Genomic DNA, 15901 nt, shown 5'->3' on the forward strand with positions numbered 1-15901 from the left:
CCCGGGTGCGGCAGTCTCTAGATGGTCCATCCTTTCGTCTCAGCTCCAAATTTTGTCTCTGTAACTCCTTCCATGAGTGTTTTGTTCCCAATTCTAAGAAGGGGCAAAGTGTCCACACTTTGGTCTTCATTCTTCTTGAGTTTCTTGTGTTTTGCAAATTGTATCTTGGGTATTCTAAGTTTCTGGGCTAATATCCACTTATCCGTGAGTACATATCATGTGAGTTCTTTTGTGATTGGGTTACCTCCCCTTTGGACTTTCTTATGTGTTTAATAATGCATTTAAAAGTATGTTTAACCCAAGACCAGATGCCTCAGCTCCAGGTATTACGACAGGAGATCACCTGGAGGAGCAATCTGGGTCATCAATCAGCAAAGCTTCATGAACTCGGTTACCGTATCTCAATTTGTCAATAGTCGTGAGATGAATAATTTTATTCTCAATTGACAGAGAGGACGTTAAATAACCCAGGCTACAAAGAGAGTGAGTACAGAAGTTTCAAACTCAGGAACAGGTCTGTTTAAGGCTGAAAGTTGTGGAGGTTTTAGTTTGGCTTTACTGGTGGTACCAGGGATTGAACCCAAGGCTTCGTATGTGGGAGGCAAATACTCTACCACTGAGCTATATACCCAGCTCCTGACACCTCTGCTATTCACCACTGTGGAACATTGCCTCTCATATAAGCACCGTGCTCTCATAGCCTCCTGGGTCACTTCTTTCTCATCTCTACTCTAGGTTCTGTTCTAGTTTTAGGTCTCGCTTTCTAATTCCCTGCTACACTACAGACATCAAACTGAACAGCCGACCCTTGGTGCTAGCACTGAAACACTGCCCTGAGTTTGGAGAAGAGAAAAAGGAAGTCAGCCGAAGGGATAGAAGTTTCAGGAACACCATCTAAGACACAAGTCATAAACTTTAGAAAGAAACTGCTTTGATCTTTTCAGGACCAAGTTACTTTCCTTAAAAGTCAGAGTATAAATTTAAAAAGTGTGTTTACAATATGTTTGCTAAGAAATTCGGGAAATGGATCAAGCAGAAGGAACTGAGTCTCAGCACTATGTGAGAGCCAGGTGCAGGAGTGGGAACCTGTAAGGCCAGCCAACCTTGAGGAGACAGAGGTGGGTGGATCCCATGGCTTTGTTGCTCCGCCTGTCAATCCAGATAATCAGCAAGCACTAACTTTAGTTAGAGACCCAGTCTCAGAAAATAAGATGGAAAAATAATTGAGGAATACACCCAATGTCAACCTCTGGTCTCCACATATATGCACAGATGAATGAACACACACGTGAACACACACACATGTGAACACACACATGCACACACATGAGAGGTGAGGGAGAAACGGAATGAAAACAAGTCTGATGTTGCAGAAAAACCTCCAGACTACAAAAGGAAGCCTGCCTAACGGCTTCTGAGGAGGCCTCTGGGTGGGGGTGGGGCAAAACTATCTCTAGAAGAAACGCAAACAGGTTGTGCCTTTATCTTATTCAAGGGACAGGCTCTTGGCAGATCCCCATACCTTATTCTTATGTTGAATAATTAGGTGTCAGGGAGAGGATTCCAAAGTGACATGGTAACACTTACTTGAATCTAAAAGGCAGGCTCTGTGGCAGCCTCGGTTCTCACAGGAGGACATGTTATACCCAAAAACATTCAGAGATTTTGACAACGTCTACATAAAGCATGTAAGAGACGCATCAGGAACCGAAAATCTACAATTTAACTCTTGCTAACAATACTGGGTAAACTGCTAACAATGAAGAAAATGACGGTATCTTAAAAATGATTTTGAAGGCTACATGAAGAAACAAGTTTGAAGTGCAGTTGGCCAGACTCGAGAGGGTGCCTGTGTGCTCCCCTTCCTGTCAAATCCTGTGAGTTCACCTGGGTGCTTCCTCAACTAGAGACTGACCCCAATGCTTCCATCATGGCTGCCACATTTTCTGGAATGAATGCAAAAGAGAATGACTGGCCCAGCTTGAGACCCATGCCATGACAGAGAACCTGACACTCCTGACAGCTTGACACACCCTGACACTGCTAATGATGCTCTGTTATGCTTGCAGACAGCAGACTAGCATAACTGTCCTCTGAGAGGCTTCACCCAGAAACAGATGCAGAGACCCACAGCCAAACACTAAGCAGAGCTTGGAGAATCCTGTGGAAGAGGGGGAGGAAGGATTGAAGGAGCCAGAGCGGTCAAGGGCACCACAAGAAAATCTACAGAATCAACTAACCTGAGCCCATAGGGGCTCATAGAGACTGGTCTGTCAACCAGAGAGGCTGCATGGGATGGACCTAGGCCCTCTGAACATATGTAACAGTCCTGCGGTTGGGTCTTCATGTGGGACTCCTAAAGCAGGAGCAGGGGCTATCTCTGACTACATTGCCTGCTTTTGTATCCCTTTCCCCTAACTGGGCTGTCCTCAATAGAAGAATATGTGCATAATACTACTACAACTTGATAGGCCAAGTGTGGTTGATATCCATGGGAGGCCTCCTCTTCTTCTCAAAGAAGGGGAGGAAGGAAAGTCAGGGGAAGGGGAGGGAGAAGGAAGGGACAGGGAGGAGAAGAGGGTTGGGAAGCTAAAATTAGAATGTGAATTAATTAATTAATTAATATTTTTAAAAAAGGATCTTCCACCTGTCACAAAAGGTCTGACATAGCAGAACCAATCTATCCTCACCACACATTCTTGTACATTCTGAAGACATTGCTGTCTTGATGCATGCGTGTGGTAAATTGGTCATTTCTTTGTTTTTGTTTCAACATGTCAGTTCACAGTGGCTGATCACAAAGTAGGACCAGTGCCAGCGCATGACATAGGAGTAGTAATGAGTGGGCAGGATGCTGTGCTGTGCTCTGAGCAAAATATTCAATCCCCTGTCATTCACGCCACTTCTAGCAGAGAGAAGCCAAACCCCAGAGGAAGCATGAAATACCTAGGATGAGGACGGATGCCTGTAATACTGGCCTGGTTTATTTACGATGCCCTCCTCCATCCTTCCTGCCTGTCCAGATGGCTTCCCTCTTTGTCTGCAGAGAGGCTGAATTATGCTCACTCCCTTTAAGATGCAAATGATTTCACAAACCTCCCTCTTTGGTTCCCCCCACAAAGAGAAACCAGGGCGTCTTACCTCTGGCGAATTATGCTGGGGTTCGCTGTCACCAACTGAGTTTTGGAGCCGACATCTCTGGTGTACTCACTTGACAAGGGAGGAAGGTTGCACCTAGAAAAGCAGAAAGGGATGTTTTAGAATGACTCACGCACTTGTAAATCAAGTCTGTGATTAGAACACAAAGAGGGAAGTCGGCTCGATTGATTTACAAGTAACCGTTTTTCTTTCCCTTTCCCTCTTCATATGCTTTAGAGGACGAATTAGCCATTAGCATCATCAAATGCTGGGGGGGATGGGGGGCTTGGTTGTTTGGTGCTGTTTTTGTTTGTTTTTGTTTTTGGGGTGTGTGTGTGTGAGTGTGTGTATATGTGTGTAAGTGTGTGTATATGTGTATGTAAGTGTGGGTGTGTATGTGTGTGTGTGCATGCACGCTGTTTTAGAAGAAGTGACAGAAGTAGCTGATCTACCAAAAGAAAGAAATGTATCTGTTTTGTTGTTTTTTAAAGTGTGGTGTCATACACCTGCAATCCTATAGTTGAGAGGTAGAGACGAGAGAATAAGGCAACCTTAATTTTATAGTGAGTTTGAGGTTATCCTGGGCTACAAGAAACCTTGTGTCATAAATAAATAAATAAATAAATAAATAAATAAATAAATAAATAAATAAATAAATAAGTGTGTGCTTGAGAAATGGCTCAGCTCTTAGGAGTGTTTAGTGCTCTTGCAACAGACCAGGACTCAGTACCCACGTGGCACCCCATAATATAAATATAAATCCAACTCCAGGACATCCAATGCCCTCTTCTGGTTTCTGCTGGCACCCATACACATGTGATGCTTATAAACTCACACAGACTATGCAAATTCACACAGAATAAATCTTTATAAGTAATGAAAAAAAGAAACAGCACTTGAAGCGTCAGGATAGAGTATGTTAAACTTGATGTGAGGGCTCAGGAGGTAGAGGGCTTATGTCACTACCCACAAGCTCTACACATAAACACTGATGAATTATGCTGTTCACCCATGGTTTTCTTTATTTTCCAAATATTAACATTATAGCAGCACTTTCTGGGCCACGTACATCCGCTAACCTAACTCATGAATATTTTGTGTATGTAGCCAAGGGATAGGTTGGTTAGGGTGATGACACAAGGGCTCATTGCCCAACAAACTGTGAGAGCAGTGTGTGTGTGTGTGTGTGTGTGTGTGTGTGTGTGTGTGTATGTGTGTACACTAGCACACATGTGCATGTACATGAATATACACAAGTGCACACATGTGGGAACAGAAGCCAACATGAACTGTCTTCCTCTGTCACTTTCCACCTTATTCTTTGAGGCAAGGTCCCTCACTGAACTTGCAGCTCACTGATTGGCTGCACTGCCTGGCCAGGGAGCTTCAGGCATCCTCCTGTCTCCATTTCATGGCACAGGGACTATAAATCCATGCCTCCGTGCCTGGCTTTTGTTTGAGTGCTGGGGGTGAAACTCAGACCCCTAAGCCTGTATGGTTAACACTTTCCCAACTTAGCCATGTTACCAGCCCCAAAAGAGATGTGTTCTCCATGAGAGGAAGCAGTCACCCCACTTGGGCCCCCAAACTCCATCCCTACACTAATCGTCTCTCTTGGTTACGATGCCCTATGACTGTATATAGTGGGAAACACAGCTATTTCACACCCACAGCTGTGACTCTCTGTGGGCATCAGGAGGGTCATTCATTTCTCTGGCCACAGTTCCTCCATGAACTGAAACTAAGACAATGACTTTGCTTTCCTTCCTGAGCCATAGTAAGGACTAGGAAACCTCAGCTGAAAGTCTCTATTCTAATGCCAAAAAAAAAAAAGGAGAGAGTACAAAACTATCATGTCAGAAATCTGATTTTTGTATACAGTGTAAATTCTCTCCTCTCCAGCCACATGTCTGACTTGACTCCTGCCACATCAAGGCATGTCTAACTTGTATCGTTTATTTATAGAAAAAGTTGTTTTTACAAATACTGTGGTCTCTGTGAGCTGTTATATTTTCTCTACCGATGGATGTGCCTTGGGAGATGGAATTGCCCACGCACCTGTCAGCTGATCTGCCCCCATCCCCAGTTCCTTTTTCCTTTGAGCCTCATGACTCCAGCCACACCAGGCCAATGGGGTGGAACTGTCTCCACATTGATTTAAAATCTCCCTTTCATCTGTGTATGGGTAATAAAACTGCATTTTCTGGTAAACACACACAGGTAGGTCAGTCATGCTCATTGGAAGGAAGCAGTAGACACCAGAGAAAGCAGAGGAGTTGCTGGTCACCAAGCCCTCTCCTGAGGCATCTCCAAGCTCATGGTGATATCACACTCCACATGGCTTCCTGGGGAGTCCTGGGGAAGAGTGGACTCAGACATCAATACGAGGCTGCATCTGGCCACAGTCCGAATCAGATCATGATTGCATGATTTAACTGATCTTTGCAAAGACAAGATGACTCCCAAATAAAACACAAGCCAAGATTTGGATGTGTTCCTTAAGGAAGATTTGATCTTGACTGCCCTTATATCTGAGGATGAACTGTAGTTTTTAACCCTTGCTAGAGAGTCCTCCTAACCTGTTTTGCCAATAACAAATTAGTTTTCATGTATAAATATTTTGTGTCTGTAGTGAGTTTGGTCAGATGCTGCATGCATTGGAATGCTAAATACTGGCCCCTAAAGCCTAGTTTCTTTCCCACAGGGAATTCTCATATAGACTCAAGTGACACTATGTGACCTTGCCTCCCAAGTTATTACTGATTGGTTAATAGAGATGCCTGTAGCCTATAAGGGGTAGAGTTGAGATAGGTAGGGTTTGAGGTTCCCAGGCTTAGAGTTCCCAGAAGAGAACCCTGAAGAGGAGAAGAGGGAGGGAGAAAGAAGGACGTCGTCCTGGGGTAAGTGAATCATAAAAATAAGGCCATGAAGTCTAGCCATTTGGAGTTAAGAGCTGCCCAGATGGAATGTGGCAAATTATAAAGTGGGGTTATCAATGGAGAAATAGATTCTAATAGCATAGAGGGTAGATATCTGCCCAGCACCTGTGCTGATCAAGGCTTATTATAAACGTAAAAGTTGTTCATATTTTTTTCCGGGAACTGAATGATCAAAAGCAGGGTAGAAGCCCCCAGTTGAGATGAAATATCTCCACATCATGTGTCCTTCTATGTTCCACAATTCGTATGCCTGGATCCATTTATATCTTCTAACACAGAGTAAAAACTTCAAGAAAAGTTTTGTCAGTAAACAAACAAATAAAACACCTGAAACCAAAACAACAGCAAAATTCACAAAAGCAGCTTCTTCCTGTAACAGAGGGGTTCTCGGAGCAAGCGAGATTTTACGTGTGGCTTTCTGAAATCTAACGATAGTACATGTTGGTACAGCATCTGCCTTCTGTTCTGGCTAAATACTCCTTCCCAGCATAAACAGCAGGGGCCTATTCTGTATCTCTTTTCTTAGGAAAAATGTACTATGATTTCGGTTCCTCAATTCCTAAATTGATAATTACATGGATTTACATAAATGGCCCATTTAACACAGCCAAATTGTTTCTAATAAGGCATAATTGTGTAAAGCGTCCCAAAGTTCACATTATCGCTTGTTGGCACAACTGAGAGACAGCAGTGGCTTCAAGTGCCTTCATAGTGGTATGCTTGTGATCCAGACAGACAGCCAAGCACAGAAGAGTGAGGAGTTCTTTGAATTGGAGAGTAAATGAGGAATGGATAGGGGCAGGCGAGATGGCTCAGCGGGTAAGAGCACTGACTGCTCTTCTGAAGGTCCTGAGTTCAAATCCCAGCAAACACATGGTGGTTCACAACCACCCATAATGAGATCTGACGCCCTCTTCTGGTGATCTCTGAAGACAGCTACAGTGTACTTATTTATAATAATAAATAAATCTTTGGGCCTGAGCAAGCGGGGCCAACCAGAGGGAGTGGGGTTGACCAAAGTGAGCAGAAGTCCTAAATTCAATTCCCAACAAACACATAAAAGCTCACAACCATCTGTACAGCTACAGTGTATTCATATACATTAAATAAATAAATAAATAAATAAATAAATAAATAAATAAATAAATAAATCTTTTTTTAAAAAATGAGGAATGGATAGGAGACTCAACAAAGAGAAAACAAAGGGGTGTGTGTGTGTGTGTGTGTGTGTGTGTGTGTGTGTGAGAGAGAGAGAGAGAGAGAGAGAGAGAGAGAGAGATTAATTCCTGTGCATATCACCTAAAAGACTCTCACCATACTATGACCAAGAGCCACACAGTCTATTTTCAACATATCACCATTATTACTTCTGCCTTGTAAATGTTCTAGAGAAATTGAATTCAAGAGTTTGTGGTGGATGTTGCTGTTGCTATAAGACTGGGTCTCCTGTAACCCAAGAGTGCCTCAAACACACTATGTAGCCAAGGATGGCCCTAATTTGCCTTCCAGGTGCTGGGCTTACCACCTTCAGTTTTATGCAAGTACTCTATCCACTGAGCTACATGCCTAGCCCCACAGTATTATCTTTAAATTGCTGCTTTTGGTTAAACAATAAATGTACACTTCGAAAAATGGGAATTTGTTCTTAGCATCTCAAAGGCTTTGTTTAGAAAATGTCTATGCAAAGAACATTACGCAAACATTGAGGGACAGGCCTGGGGGACATTGTCAGCTGTGATGTGGGTACACTGTGTAGGCAGGCCTATGTGGAGACCCCTTCCCCCCGCTTCATGTGCCCATGCCACACGCTGTCTAAATCCCATTTATTCACTACATGTTTCATTTTGAAAATCTAATAGTGTTTTAATTTTCTAGCTATGCCACAATCTCTATGCTAAACACCTATTCAAAAATAGATCTGTTAGGGGGCCAAGTTATACTTAAAATAATTTATCAATTACTATTACTCTTGGGCTAGCAAGATGGTTCAATATCTGGAAATGCTTTCCATGCAAGCCTGATGACCTGGAACCTGCACGAATGTGGAAGGAAGGCTATGCAGTGATATGTGAGCTTCATAAAGAAGTGCTGTCATGACTAGTATTGGCACACATACACACACAATAATAACAAAGAAAACAGTACTCCCACTTACTAGCCATAACTAAGCCTTTTAAATATTTCAAATGTGTTACAAAAACAGTGCTATTTTGGAAATCAAGGAGCTCTGAGTATAAACGATGCCTTTTCTGAATTCGTGTCCACTTCCTCAGCTCGTTCCTCCTGTGAGCATTACACTGAAGGCTACGCAGTGAAGCTTAGTCCCAGGCACTCAGTAGCTATGACCGTGTGTGACAGCAACAGCAGATCGTGTAAAAGGCCAACCTAAGTGTGTTTAGTTGGAATAAATGGGGTACCACGAGATAACCCCCTACAGTACTTAGGCATGCTCTTCTACATGTTATTCATCGTGCTAATGGTAGTCTCACACATACACACAGAGTCACACAACACACAGACACATACACTCACATACATGCAGCACACATCCTACATACTCAAACGTACACTCATATACACATTCACACACATACAATGCATACTCCACATACTACACACAAAAATACACACTCACACACACACAATCCACACACGCATATACACACACTCACACTAACATGCTCACACACATGTAATACATACATACACACACACACACACATCAGGAGTAATAGAATCTGCTAAGAAGCTTGGTGCCCCCCCCCCCCAGGGCTATGGTTAACTGAGAGCAAGAGGAGAGGCCAGCACCTCCGCTCTTAACTTGTGTCTACACTCCGGGTGCTAATGCAGGAATAACTTCTTAGCCCTTCAATCCAGGCGAGGAAAATGTCCTAGGATAGACCTCCTGCCCCAGATAAGGCAGTTATGTGTTTTTATGTGCTTTTATGTGTATGTGTCTGTGTCTATGTCCGTGTGTTTGTGTATTTGTGTCTGTGCTTGTATCCATGAGTGTTTATGTATATGTTTGTGTGTGTTTGTATGTATGTGTGTGTATATCTGTGTGTGTGTGTCTTGTGTTTGTGTATTTGTGTTCTTGTGTCTGTGTGTTTTGTATGTTTGTGAGTGGGTTTGTGTTTATGTGTGTTTGTGTTTGTGTCTGTGTGTGTAAATGTGTATGCGAGTGTGTGTTTGTAGCTGTGTGTGTTTGTGTATATATGTATGTGTTTGTGTCTGCATGTGTTTATGTGTGTATATGTATGAGTGTATGTGTGTGTGTGCATGTGTGTATATGTAGAGGCCAGGGATTTAAAACAGTGTTTTTCTGCAGCCACTCTCCACTGTATACTTTGAAGCAGGGTCACTCACTGAACCTGAAGCTCATTAATTCATCTAAACTGGCTGCTCTATAAGCCTAAGACATCCTCTAGTCTCCATCTCCCTAGCTCTGGACTTATAGAGATGCCTAGCTTTTTAGGTAGATGCCAAAAATTGAACTTGAGAATTCCTGGTTACAGTATCCCTGGGTTCCTGGCTCATAGTTATTCCCATGTCTTTGAAACTTCAGGGTTCATCTCAAAGATTCTCCCAACCTCTCAATGTTCCTTTGCTCTCTCAACAGACATGTTTTCCTTTTCTGCACTATGTCCCAGATAAGCTGAACTCTGTCCTGAGGGGCCACGCTTAGCCTTCAGCTCATTCTTTATTCTACATTTCCCTCACCCCCGACTCCACAACTGCACCCTGAGTGGCCCTGTCCCTTGCTCCTCCTTTAACTCCATCACACCTCTCACTGCAGAGCCCACTCTAGCCTGACTACGTTTCATGATGTGTCTCCTCACAGGGTTTCTCTCTAGAGCCTTCCCTTGTGACACTCCACCTTTCTTCCTCCTTAGCTAGGCAAACTCTGCCCCAAGGCAGTCACTTGCTGGGCCCTCAAAGTGTCTGCTCAGACACAGCCAGCACGGGGTGGCTTTCTACAGCCTGAAGGTGTCTTCCCTTAGGTCAAGCTCAACAATTTTTGTCACTGTCCTTCACCAAAGCTCACGCCCTGTGCCGCTCACTCCTTAACCAAGCTTCCTTCTTATGCCAAGTTCTCTCCCTCACCCTCCGTGCCAGTTTCAGTCACACACAGACAAACCCCCTGACTTTAAATTGCACTGGCTCTTTCAAATACTTCTGTGGAAAACTAAGAAGAAAAGAGTACACTCCCAGTGACTAAAATGTTCAGTCATACAGAGTTAGTCCCAAGGAAAGAGCAGTTTTCAAGGTCTTCATCACCCAACTGTATAATCTCCAGGAAGATCTGAGCCCTCATGTTCCCCACTCCGCCCCCATTAGCAGCAAAGCAGTACCTCTGCTAAGGGAGCCTGCTGAGCTTTGAACTTTCTTGGGGGAAAGTTCCCTATTCCCCCCACCCCCTTAGTGCACTCCTAACCTCTCTTGTATACCAGTTTGAAGAGAAGCTAAAGACAAGCGACAGGAAATTAATTGCAAGCCACTAAGTTTGAAAGGCCCGGGGCTTATGGAAGGGTTAGGGAAAGGGAGAGAAGTCAGAGGCCACACTGTGAGTGCTCTCTCTTACCGCATGACAAAATTTGCTTCATCTATTTGACGGCCACAGCCACTCATCTTCAGAATCCCACCGTTTCCCACCACCGCACATTTCTTCAATGGCAGCTGGAAGGGGGTTGCCTAGCAACAGAAAACAAGGCGGGTTTTCACTGCAAAGAACACACAACTGCTCTGAAATCATTATCGACAGCAGACCCCGAGGAATTTGAAGGAAGTCCCAGCAGGGCAAAAAAAGAGTATCAGGAAGAAAGATGTCACTGATTTGTTGGGAAACAAGCTGGCCTGATTCTTTGGGGAGGAAAAAAAAAGAATAACACAAAACAGAAACAACAACAAAACATCCCTAGAATATATTTAAATGTAACATTCTTTTTTTCTTTCTCAAATTGACTGAGCACCTAGCACAGGATGTTTGCTAGGGAAAGCTGAAAAATTCAAACTAAACACAGGATTGTTTCTAAAGTCATCAAACAGGACGTAGAGTCAAAGGAATTCTGTTTTCCTGTGTGATTCCAGTGACACGGCAGCCATTCGTTCTCAGAAGGTTTTTGGGTGTGTCTTAGGCTAACTGCTGGGGAAAACCAGAAGAACACAGAAGTGTCTGAGGCTTCAAGATTCACAATGAGAAAAATGAAGAGAGTACAGGGTGACGAGAGTATGAACTCCCGCCACAAACTAAACAGTACCACGAAGGTGCTGACTTTGCTGAAGAGAAAGCCATGCCAACTGTGGCATGCCACCAAGAAGGAGTAGGTGGTGCTGTGCTCCAGCACACAGACAAAAGCTTGTCACTTGAAGAATAAGAGGAGGGCTAGGGAGATCACTCAGTCAGTAACGTGTATGCCCGGCAAGCATGAACCCCTGAGTGTAAGCCGCTCTTGTACTCACACTGGATGTGACTGTGTGTACTTGAAATCCCAACATGGAGCGGGGGGGGGGGGGGGTCAAGTTGAAGACAGGGAGATCCCAGCATTCACTAACAAGCCAGAATCATCAGCTTCAGGGTAAGTGCAGTTCCCTTCCCTCAAAATTAAGATGGAAACCAACTGATAAAGACACACAAGGTTGACTTTTGGCCTTACACACACACACACACACACACACACACACACACACACACACACGCATGCATTCATAAAGAGAGGCAATAATGTTTGCTGGAAGAAAACGAACTACTATAAGCAGAACACCCTAGGTGGTTCTGTGTGGAACTCAGGAGACATCAAGGGACAGGTGACTTGTGTCAAACCAGACAGCATGTGACTTTCTCCTGTAAATATCCAGCTAGACTGCAAAGAGAATGTTCTGTGTGCCCAAGTGCTCCAGCCTGGGGCACTATTTATAGTGTCGGGGAATATGGAAACCCATAATAGTCCCTGAGAGTGAAATGAATCATTTGGCCCCTTCTAGCTGGGTCAGCAAGAACTGCCAGGTACCAGAGCTCCTTGAAGTGACTGGAACAGAACACAGTTGTTGGAGTTCTTGGGGGAAAGACCTTGTAAACACATGACTAGTCTAGGAAACAACTAGATTGAAAGGCCATGCTGGCTGAGTGGTATACAAATAACACAGACTATATCAAAGATAAAATGGAATTAGCTCAAGAATATACAGTAGAAGGTTTTTGCCTAGGCATGAGGTAATAACTCAACCAGGAAAAAAAAATTCCCAAGAGTCTCTGCTTTCATTGGTAGCTGAAGGAAACAATTAGTCTAACATGAGATTTTATTCCCTTCATTTCTAGTAGTAAAATGAGCAGCCAGAGCTACATAAATACTTGTGATAAATATTGGTGGTGTCTGAAGCATAATGCCTAAGTATTTGTCCACTGGGAGAAAAGAATCGCCTGCATTACCACCCCAGTGATCACCCCAATAAACGTCAGAGTGGGGTGCCTGAGGAGAGGCTGGCAGTGGAGAACATCCGACAGCTTCACTCAGGACAACATATACTTCTCTTAGTCATTCCTCAAAGGCGCATTTAGAACCAACACTTGAACCACGGTGCTATCTATCATATCAGTGAGATGGAGAGCTAAGCTCGGATGCTCATGTAGGCTGGTGCGTATACCCCACCAAGGTTTGCTGGGACCCATGAGCGGTGGAGACCAAGTATAAACCTTGTGCCCCTGAGACTCACACTATGCTGGAGAAAATAGAGAAGGGTGAAGGAATGTGGAAAGGTAAACAGTGGAACAGACGGTGAGGTGGTCTTTGGAGAGAGACAGGGGACTGGCATGAGAGAGTCCAGAGACTTCCTGAGAGGAACTGCAAGGTCAGCAGGGTGACCAGCCACGCACATAGGAAGCCCCGAGCAAATGTGTGTAGGACTTGAGAATGTGTGAACATAGATCGGGGTAGGCTCCCCCCATCCCCACCCCCGTGCAAAGATCCTGAGGAGGGAACATTCCTGGGGTGAGATAGAGGGGCAAGAGCCTCTTTTGTCTGCAGAAGGCAACGATAAGTCAGCAGGACGAGGGGAGGAGGAGAGGGGAAGAGGAATAAAGATTCGAGTGGGGAGCTGGGTGAGCGAGCCGGGTAAGGTACCATGAAGACAGTGGGTTTTATTCCAGGATGAGAGTCAGAGAGGTAGCATTGTGATCCGTGCTGAAGTGTGAACAAGCTCAACGGTGTCTGGCCAGGGAGGAGTTGTCAGTGATATCCCGGGAGTTTAGTCACCTGAAATAGGGTTACAGAGGTGAAGAGAGCCCTCAGTTCTGGAGGGATTCCGGAGGAAGTGCCAAATAGATTTGCTGGTGTTCAGAGAGGAAGTAAGGAAAGAAAGCAGGGGAAGAAAGGAATGAGGGAAAGGTGCCTTTGTCTTCAGCATAGAACCAGCTGTTTCCTGCGCTACAGAAGATCACAGCAGGGGCGAGTCTGGGGGACTGATTAAAAGCCCAGTCTTGAGAAAGTCAAGTGGCTGCCAAGTGGCCTTGTCCAGTAGGTGACCGAGCAGGCAGGGAGCCGGGTCTGTGTGGAGTGAAAGGTGGAGAGAGATCAGGTATTTGGATTTAAGAGCCCAGCGTCAGAACAGAACAGAACAGAGAAGAGGTCTCAGGGAGCCTAGCAAAAGGAAGGCAGTGACTGAGAAGGAGGGAAGTAAGCCGAGTGCTCCTAAAAGATGAAGGGCAATAATGCTGAACTTGCCACGGGGCTGGGCAACACGGAGGCCACGGTGTCCTTGACCAGGAAAGGAGCAGCAGTAAGAAAATTGACCTGAGTCTGCTGATGTGGAGCTATATAAACGCATATCTACTCAGATATAGAATAGAATAACGAATACCAAATGAAAAATGCTGTCAATATGTGAATACACCGTAAGGGTCTTATATAGCCATGCCGTGATCGTTAAGCCAGGGGAGAAATTCCAGGCATCCCCCACTAATAGTAGGATTTATACATGCAAGCTGCAAGCCCCTTAGTTGTTAAAGGGTAGACCCTGAGGGATAGAGTCATTTTGGTTGGAGGCACGACTGCAGGAATCTTCAAGCCGAAAGCATGAAGAGAAGAAAACAGCAGGTAAGGAGAGGCTGTGAACACACAAGCTGGCCTCCAGTAAGGCCGGGCCTCCAACAAGGCTGTGCCTCCTAACTATCCCCAGACAGTGCCACCAACTGGAGATGGAGTGTCCGAATGACTGAGCCTATGGGGGCAATGTCGTTTAATTCAAGAGTGAATATGAGTGACCCTTCTCCTGCTCTTTCTGGGTGGAAAGTGGAATTTCCTTTGGATGCAGCAGACAGATCAAATTCATCTATCTCCAAACCTGAAGAACAAGTCCTATCACTCGCTAAGGTGAAGGTGATCTGCAAAGCTGACCAGGGTCACACCTAATCTTCTACACACTGCACCACCTGGGCCTCTCTCTAGCTCTGGTAATTAAGTTCTATGTTTATTCAACAACCATTGAGGAACATCTATTGTGAGCTGGAGCTGTTAGGAAAGCTGGAGCACACCCAGTTCCTACAGCTTATATCTAGCAGAACACAAACCAGGCTTTAACAAAATGGCAGACCATATAGAGTGCTGAGGCTAAAACGTGCAGGGCTGAGACACTGAGCAGAGGCGGGGCTCCTCACCGTAGAGAGTCCTTGAGGGACTTAGTAAATGGATGCAGATGAAAATCAAACTCTCGGGTGTTTTGCACCAGGAACAAGAGTGAAATACTTTTGAAGGCTAGGAGACTTTTTCAAAAAGTTATCTGTGTTGTTGAACTTGTGCTGTGGGTACAAATTTCCCTCACGGTGCTCTGAGAGAGGTCCGAGGGCGACTCTGTACCTTTCCTTCTCTCCTTCCACCTTTAGGTGAGTTCTAAGAACCAGACTTTGGCCACCAGGCTTGGACAGCAAGCACCTTTAACGATTGAGCGATCTTGCCACCCTTGGGAGCTAGCAGATTGTGTCAGCAACAAACTCCAACAGCCAACTGTGAAAATACTCCTAGCCAAAAACCTGGCCTGTGGGGAGAAAAATCCATTAACATCTAAAAACCTAAGCTTGGGGGCTTGTTCCTTCACCATAGAGTACACCCCTAAATGGCTTTATAATTAAGTGAATGAAAAAATTGCTAACCAGAGCCATTCACAAAGCCAAGCATTTGCCCTTCCACCCCTGCCCGCACTGTCTACACAGGAGAACAGAGTCGAGGACCGCCCAGGCCAGCAGCAGAGCCAATGCTATGACCTCAGATGCTGGTACAAAGTGGTCAGTGCGCCTACTCACAGCTCTTAGACACAACAGTTGTCTAGAACAAGTATCCTAGTCCAGTTACTATTTCTGCAATGAGACACCATGACCAAAAGGAAGCTAGGAGAGAGAGGTTCATCTGGCAAACACGTCCACATCACTGTTCATCACTGGACCAAAAGTGCCAAAACAGAACAAGAAAACCACAAGAAAACATGGCATTCATTTCTTGTTTCCATTGCTCTCCTTGATGTCAGTTCTGCTTCTCTTTGCTCCCAGTTGGCTGGATTTTGCTTTCTAAGACAGAGTCCACTATGTTATCCAGCCTGGCCTTCAACTCATGATGTAGCTTAGGCTTGCCTTGAGCTCCTGATCCTCCTGCCTCAACCTTCCACGTTGCAGGCACGATACAGCCTTCAATTATTTTTTAACATATACTATAGGTTAGATCTGATAACGTATACTATAGATTTGATCTGATAACATATACTATAGGTTAGATCTGATAACATATACTATAGGTTAGATCTGATAACATATACTATAGGTTAGATCTGATAACATATAC

General features: G+C 44.6%; 1 protein-coding gene across 1 annotated transcript in view; it reads right to left on the minus strand.

The window, feature by feature from the left end:
- The window catches only part of St8sia1 (ST8 alpha-N-acetyl-neuraminide alpha-2,8-sialyltransferase 1), a 131005-nt gene that overhangs the window by 39639 nt on the left and 75465 nt on the right, over positions 1-15901 (minus strand). Inside the window, exons 3-4 of the mRNA XM_021165388.1 lie at positions 10660-10769; positions 3142-3234 (exon numbers count right to left, since the gene is read on the minus strand). Coding sequence (XP_021021047.1) covers positions 3142-3234; positions 10660-10769 — 203 coding nt within the window. The remainder of the gene's footprint in view (positions 1-3141; positions 3235-10659; positions 10770-15901) is intronic.

The sequence above is a fragment of the Mus caroli genome, chromosome 6, assembly GCF_900094665.2.
Source record: "Mus caroli chromosome 6, CAROLI_EIJ_v1.1, whole genome shotgun sequence".
NCBI lineage: Eukaryota > Metazoa > Chordata > Mammalia > Rodentia > Muridae > Mus > Mus caroli.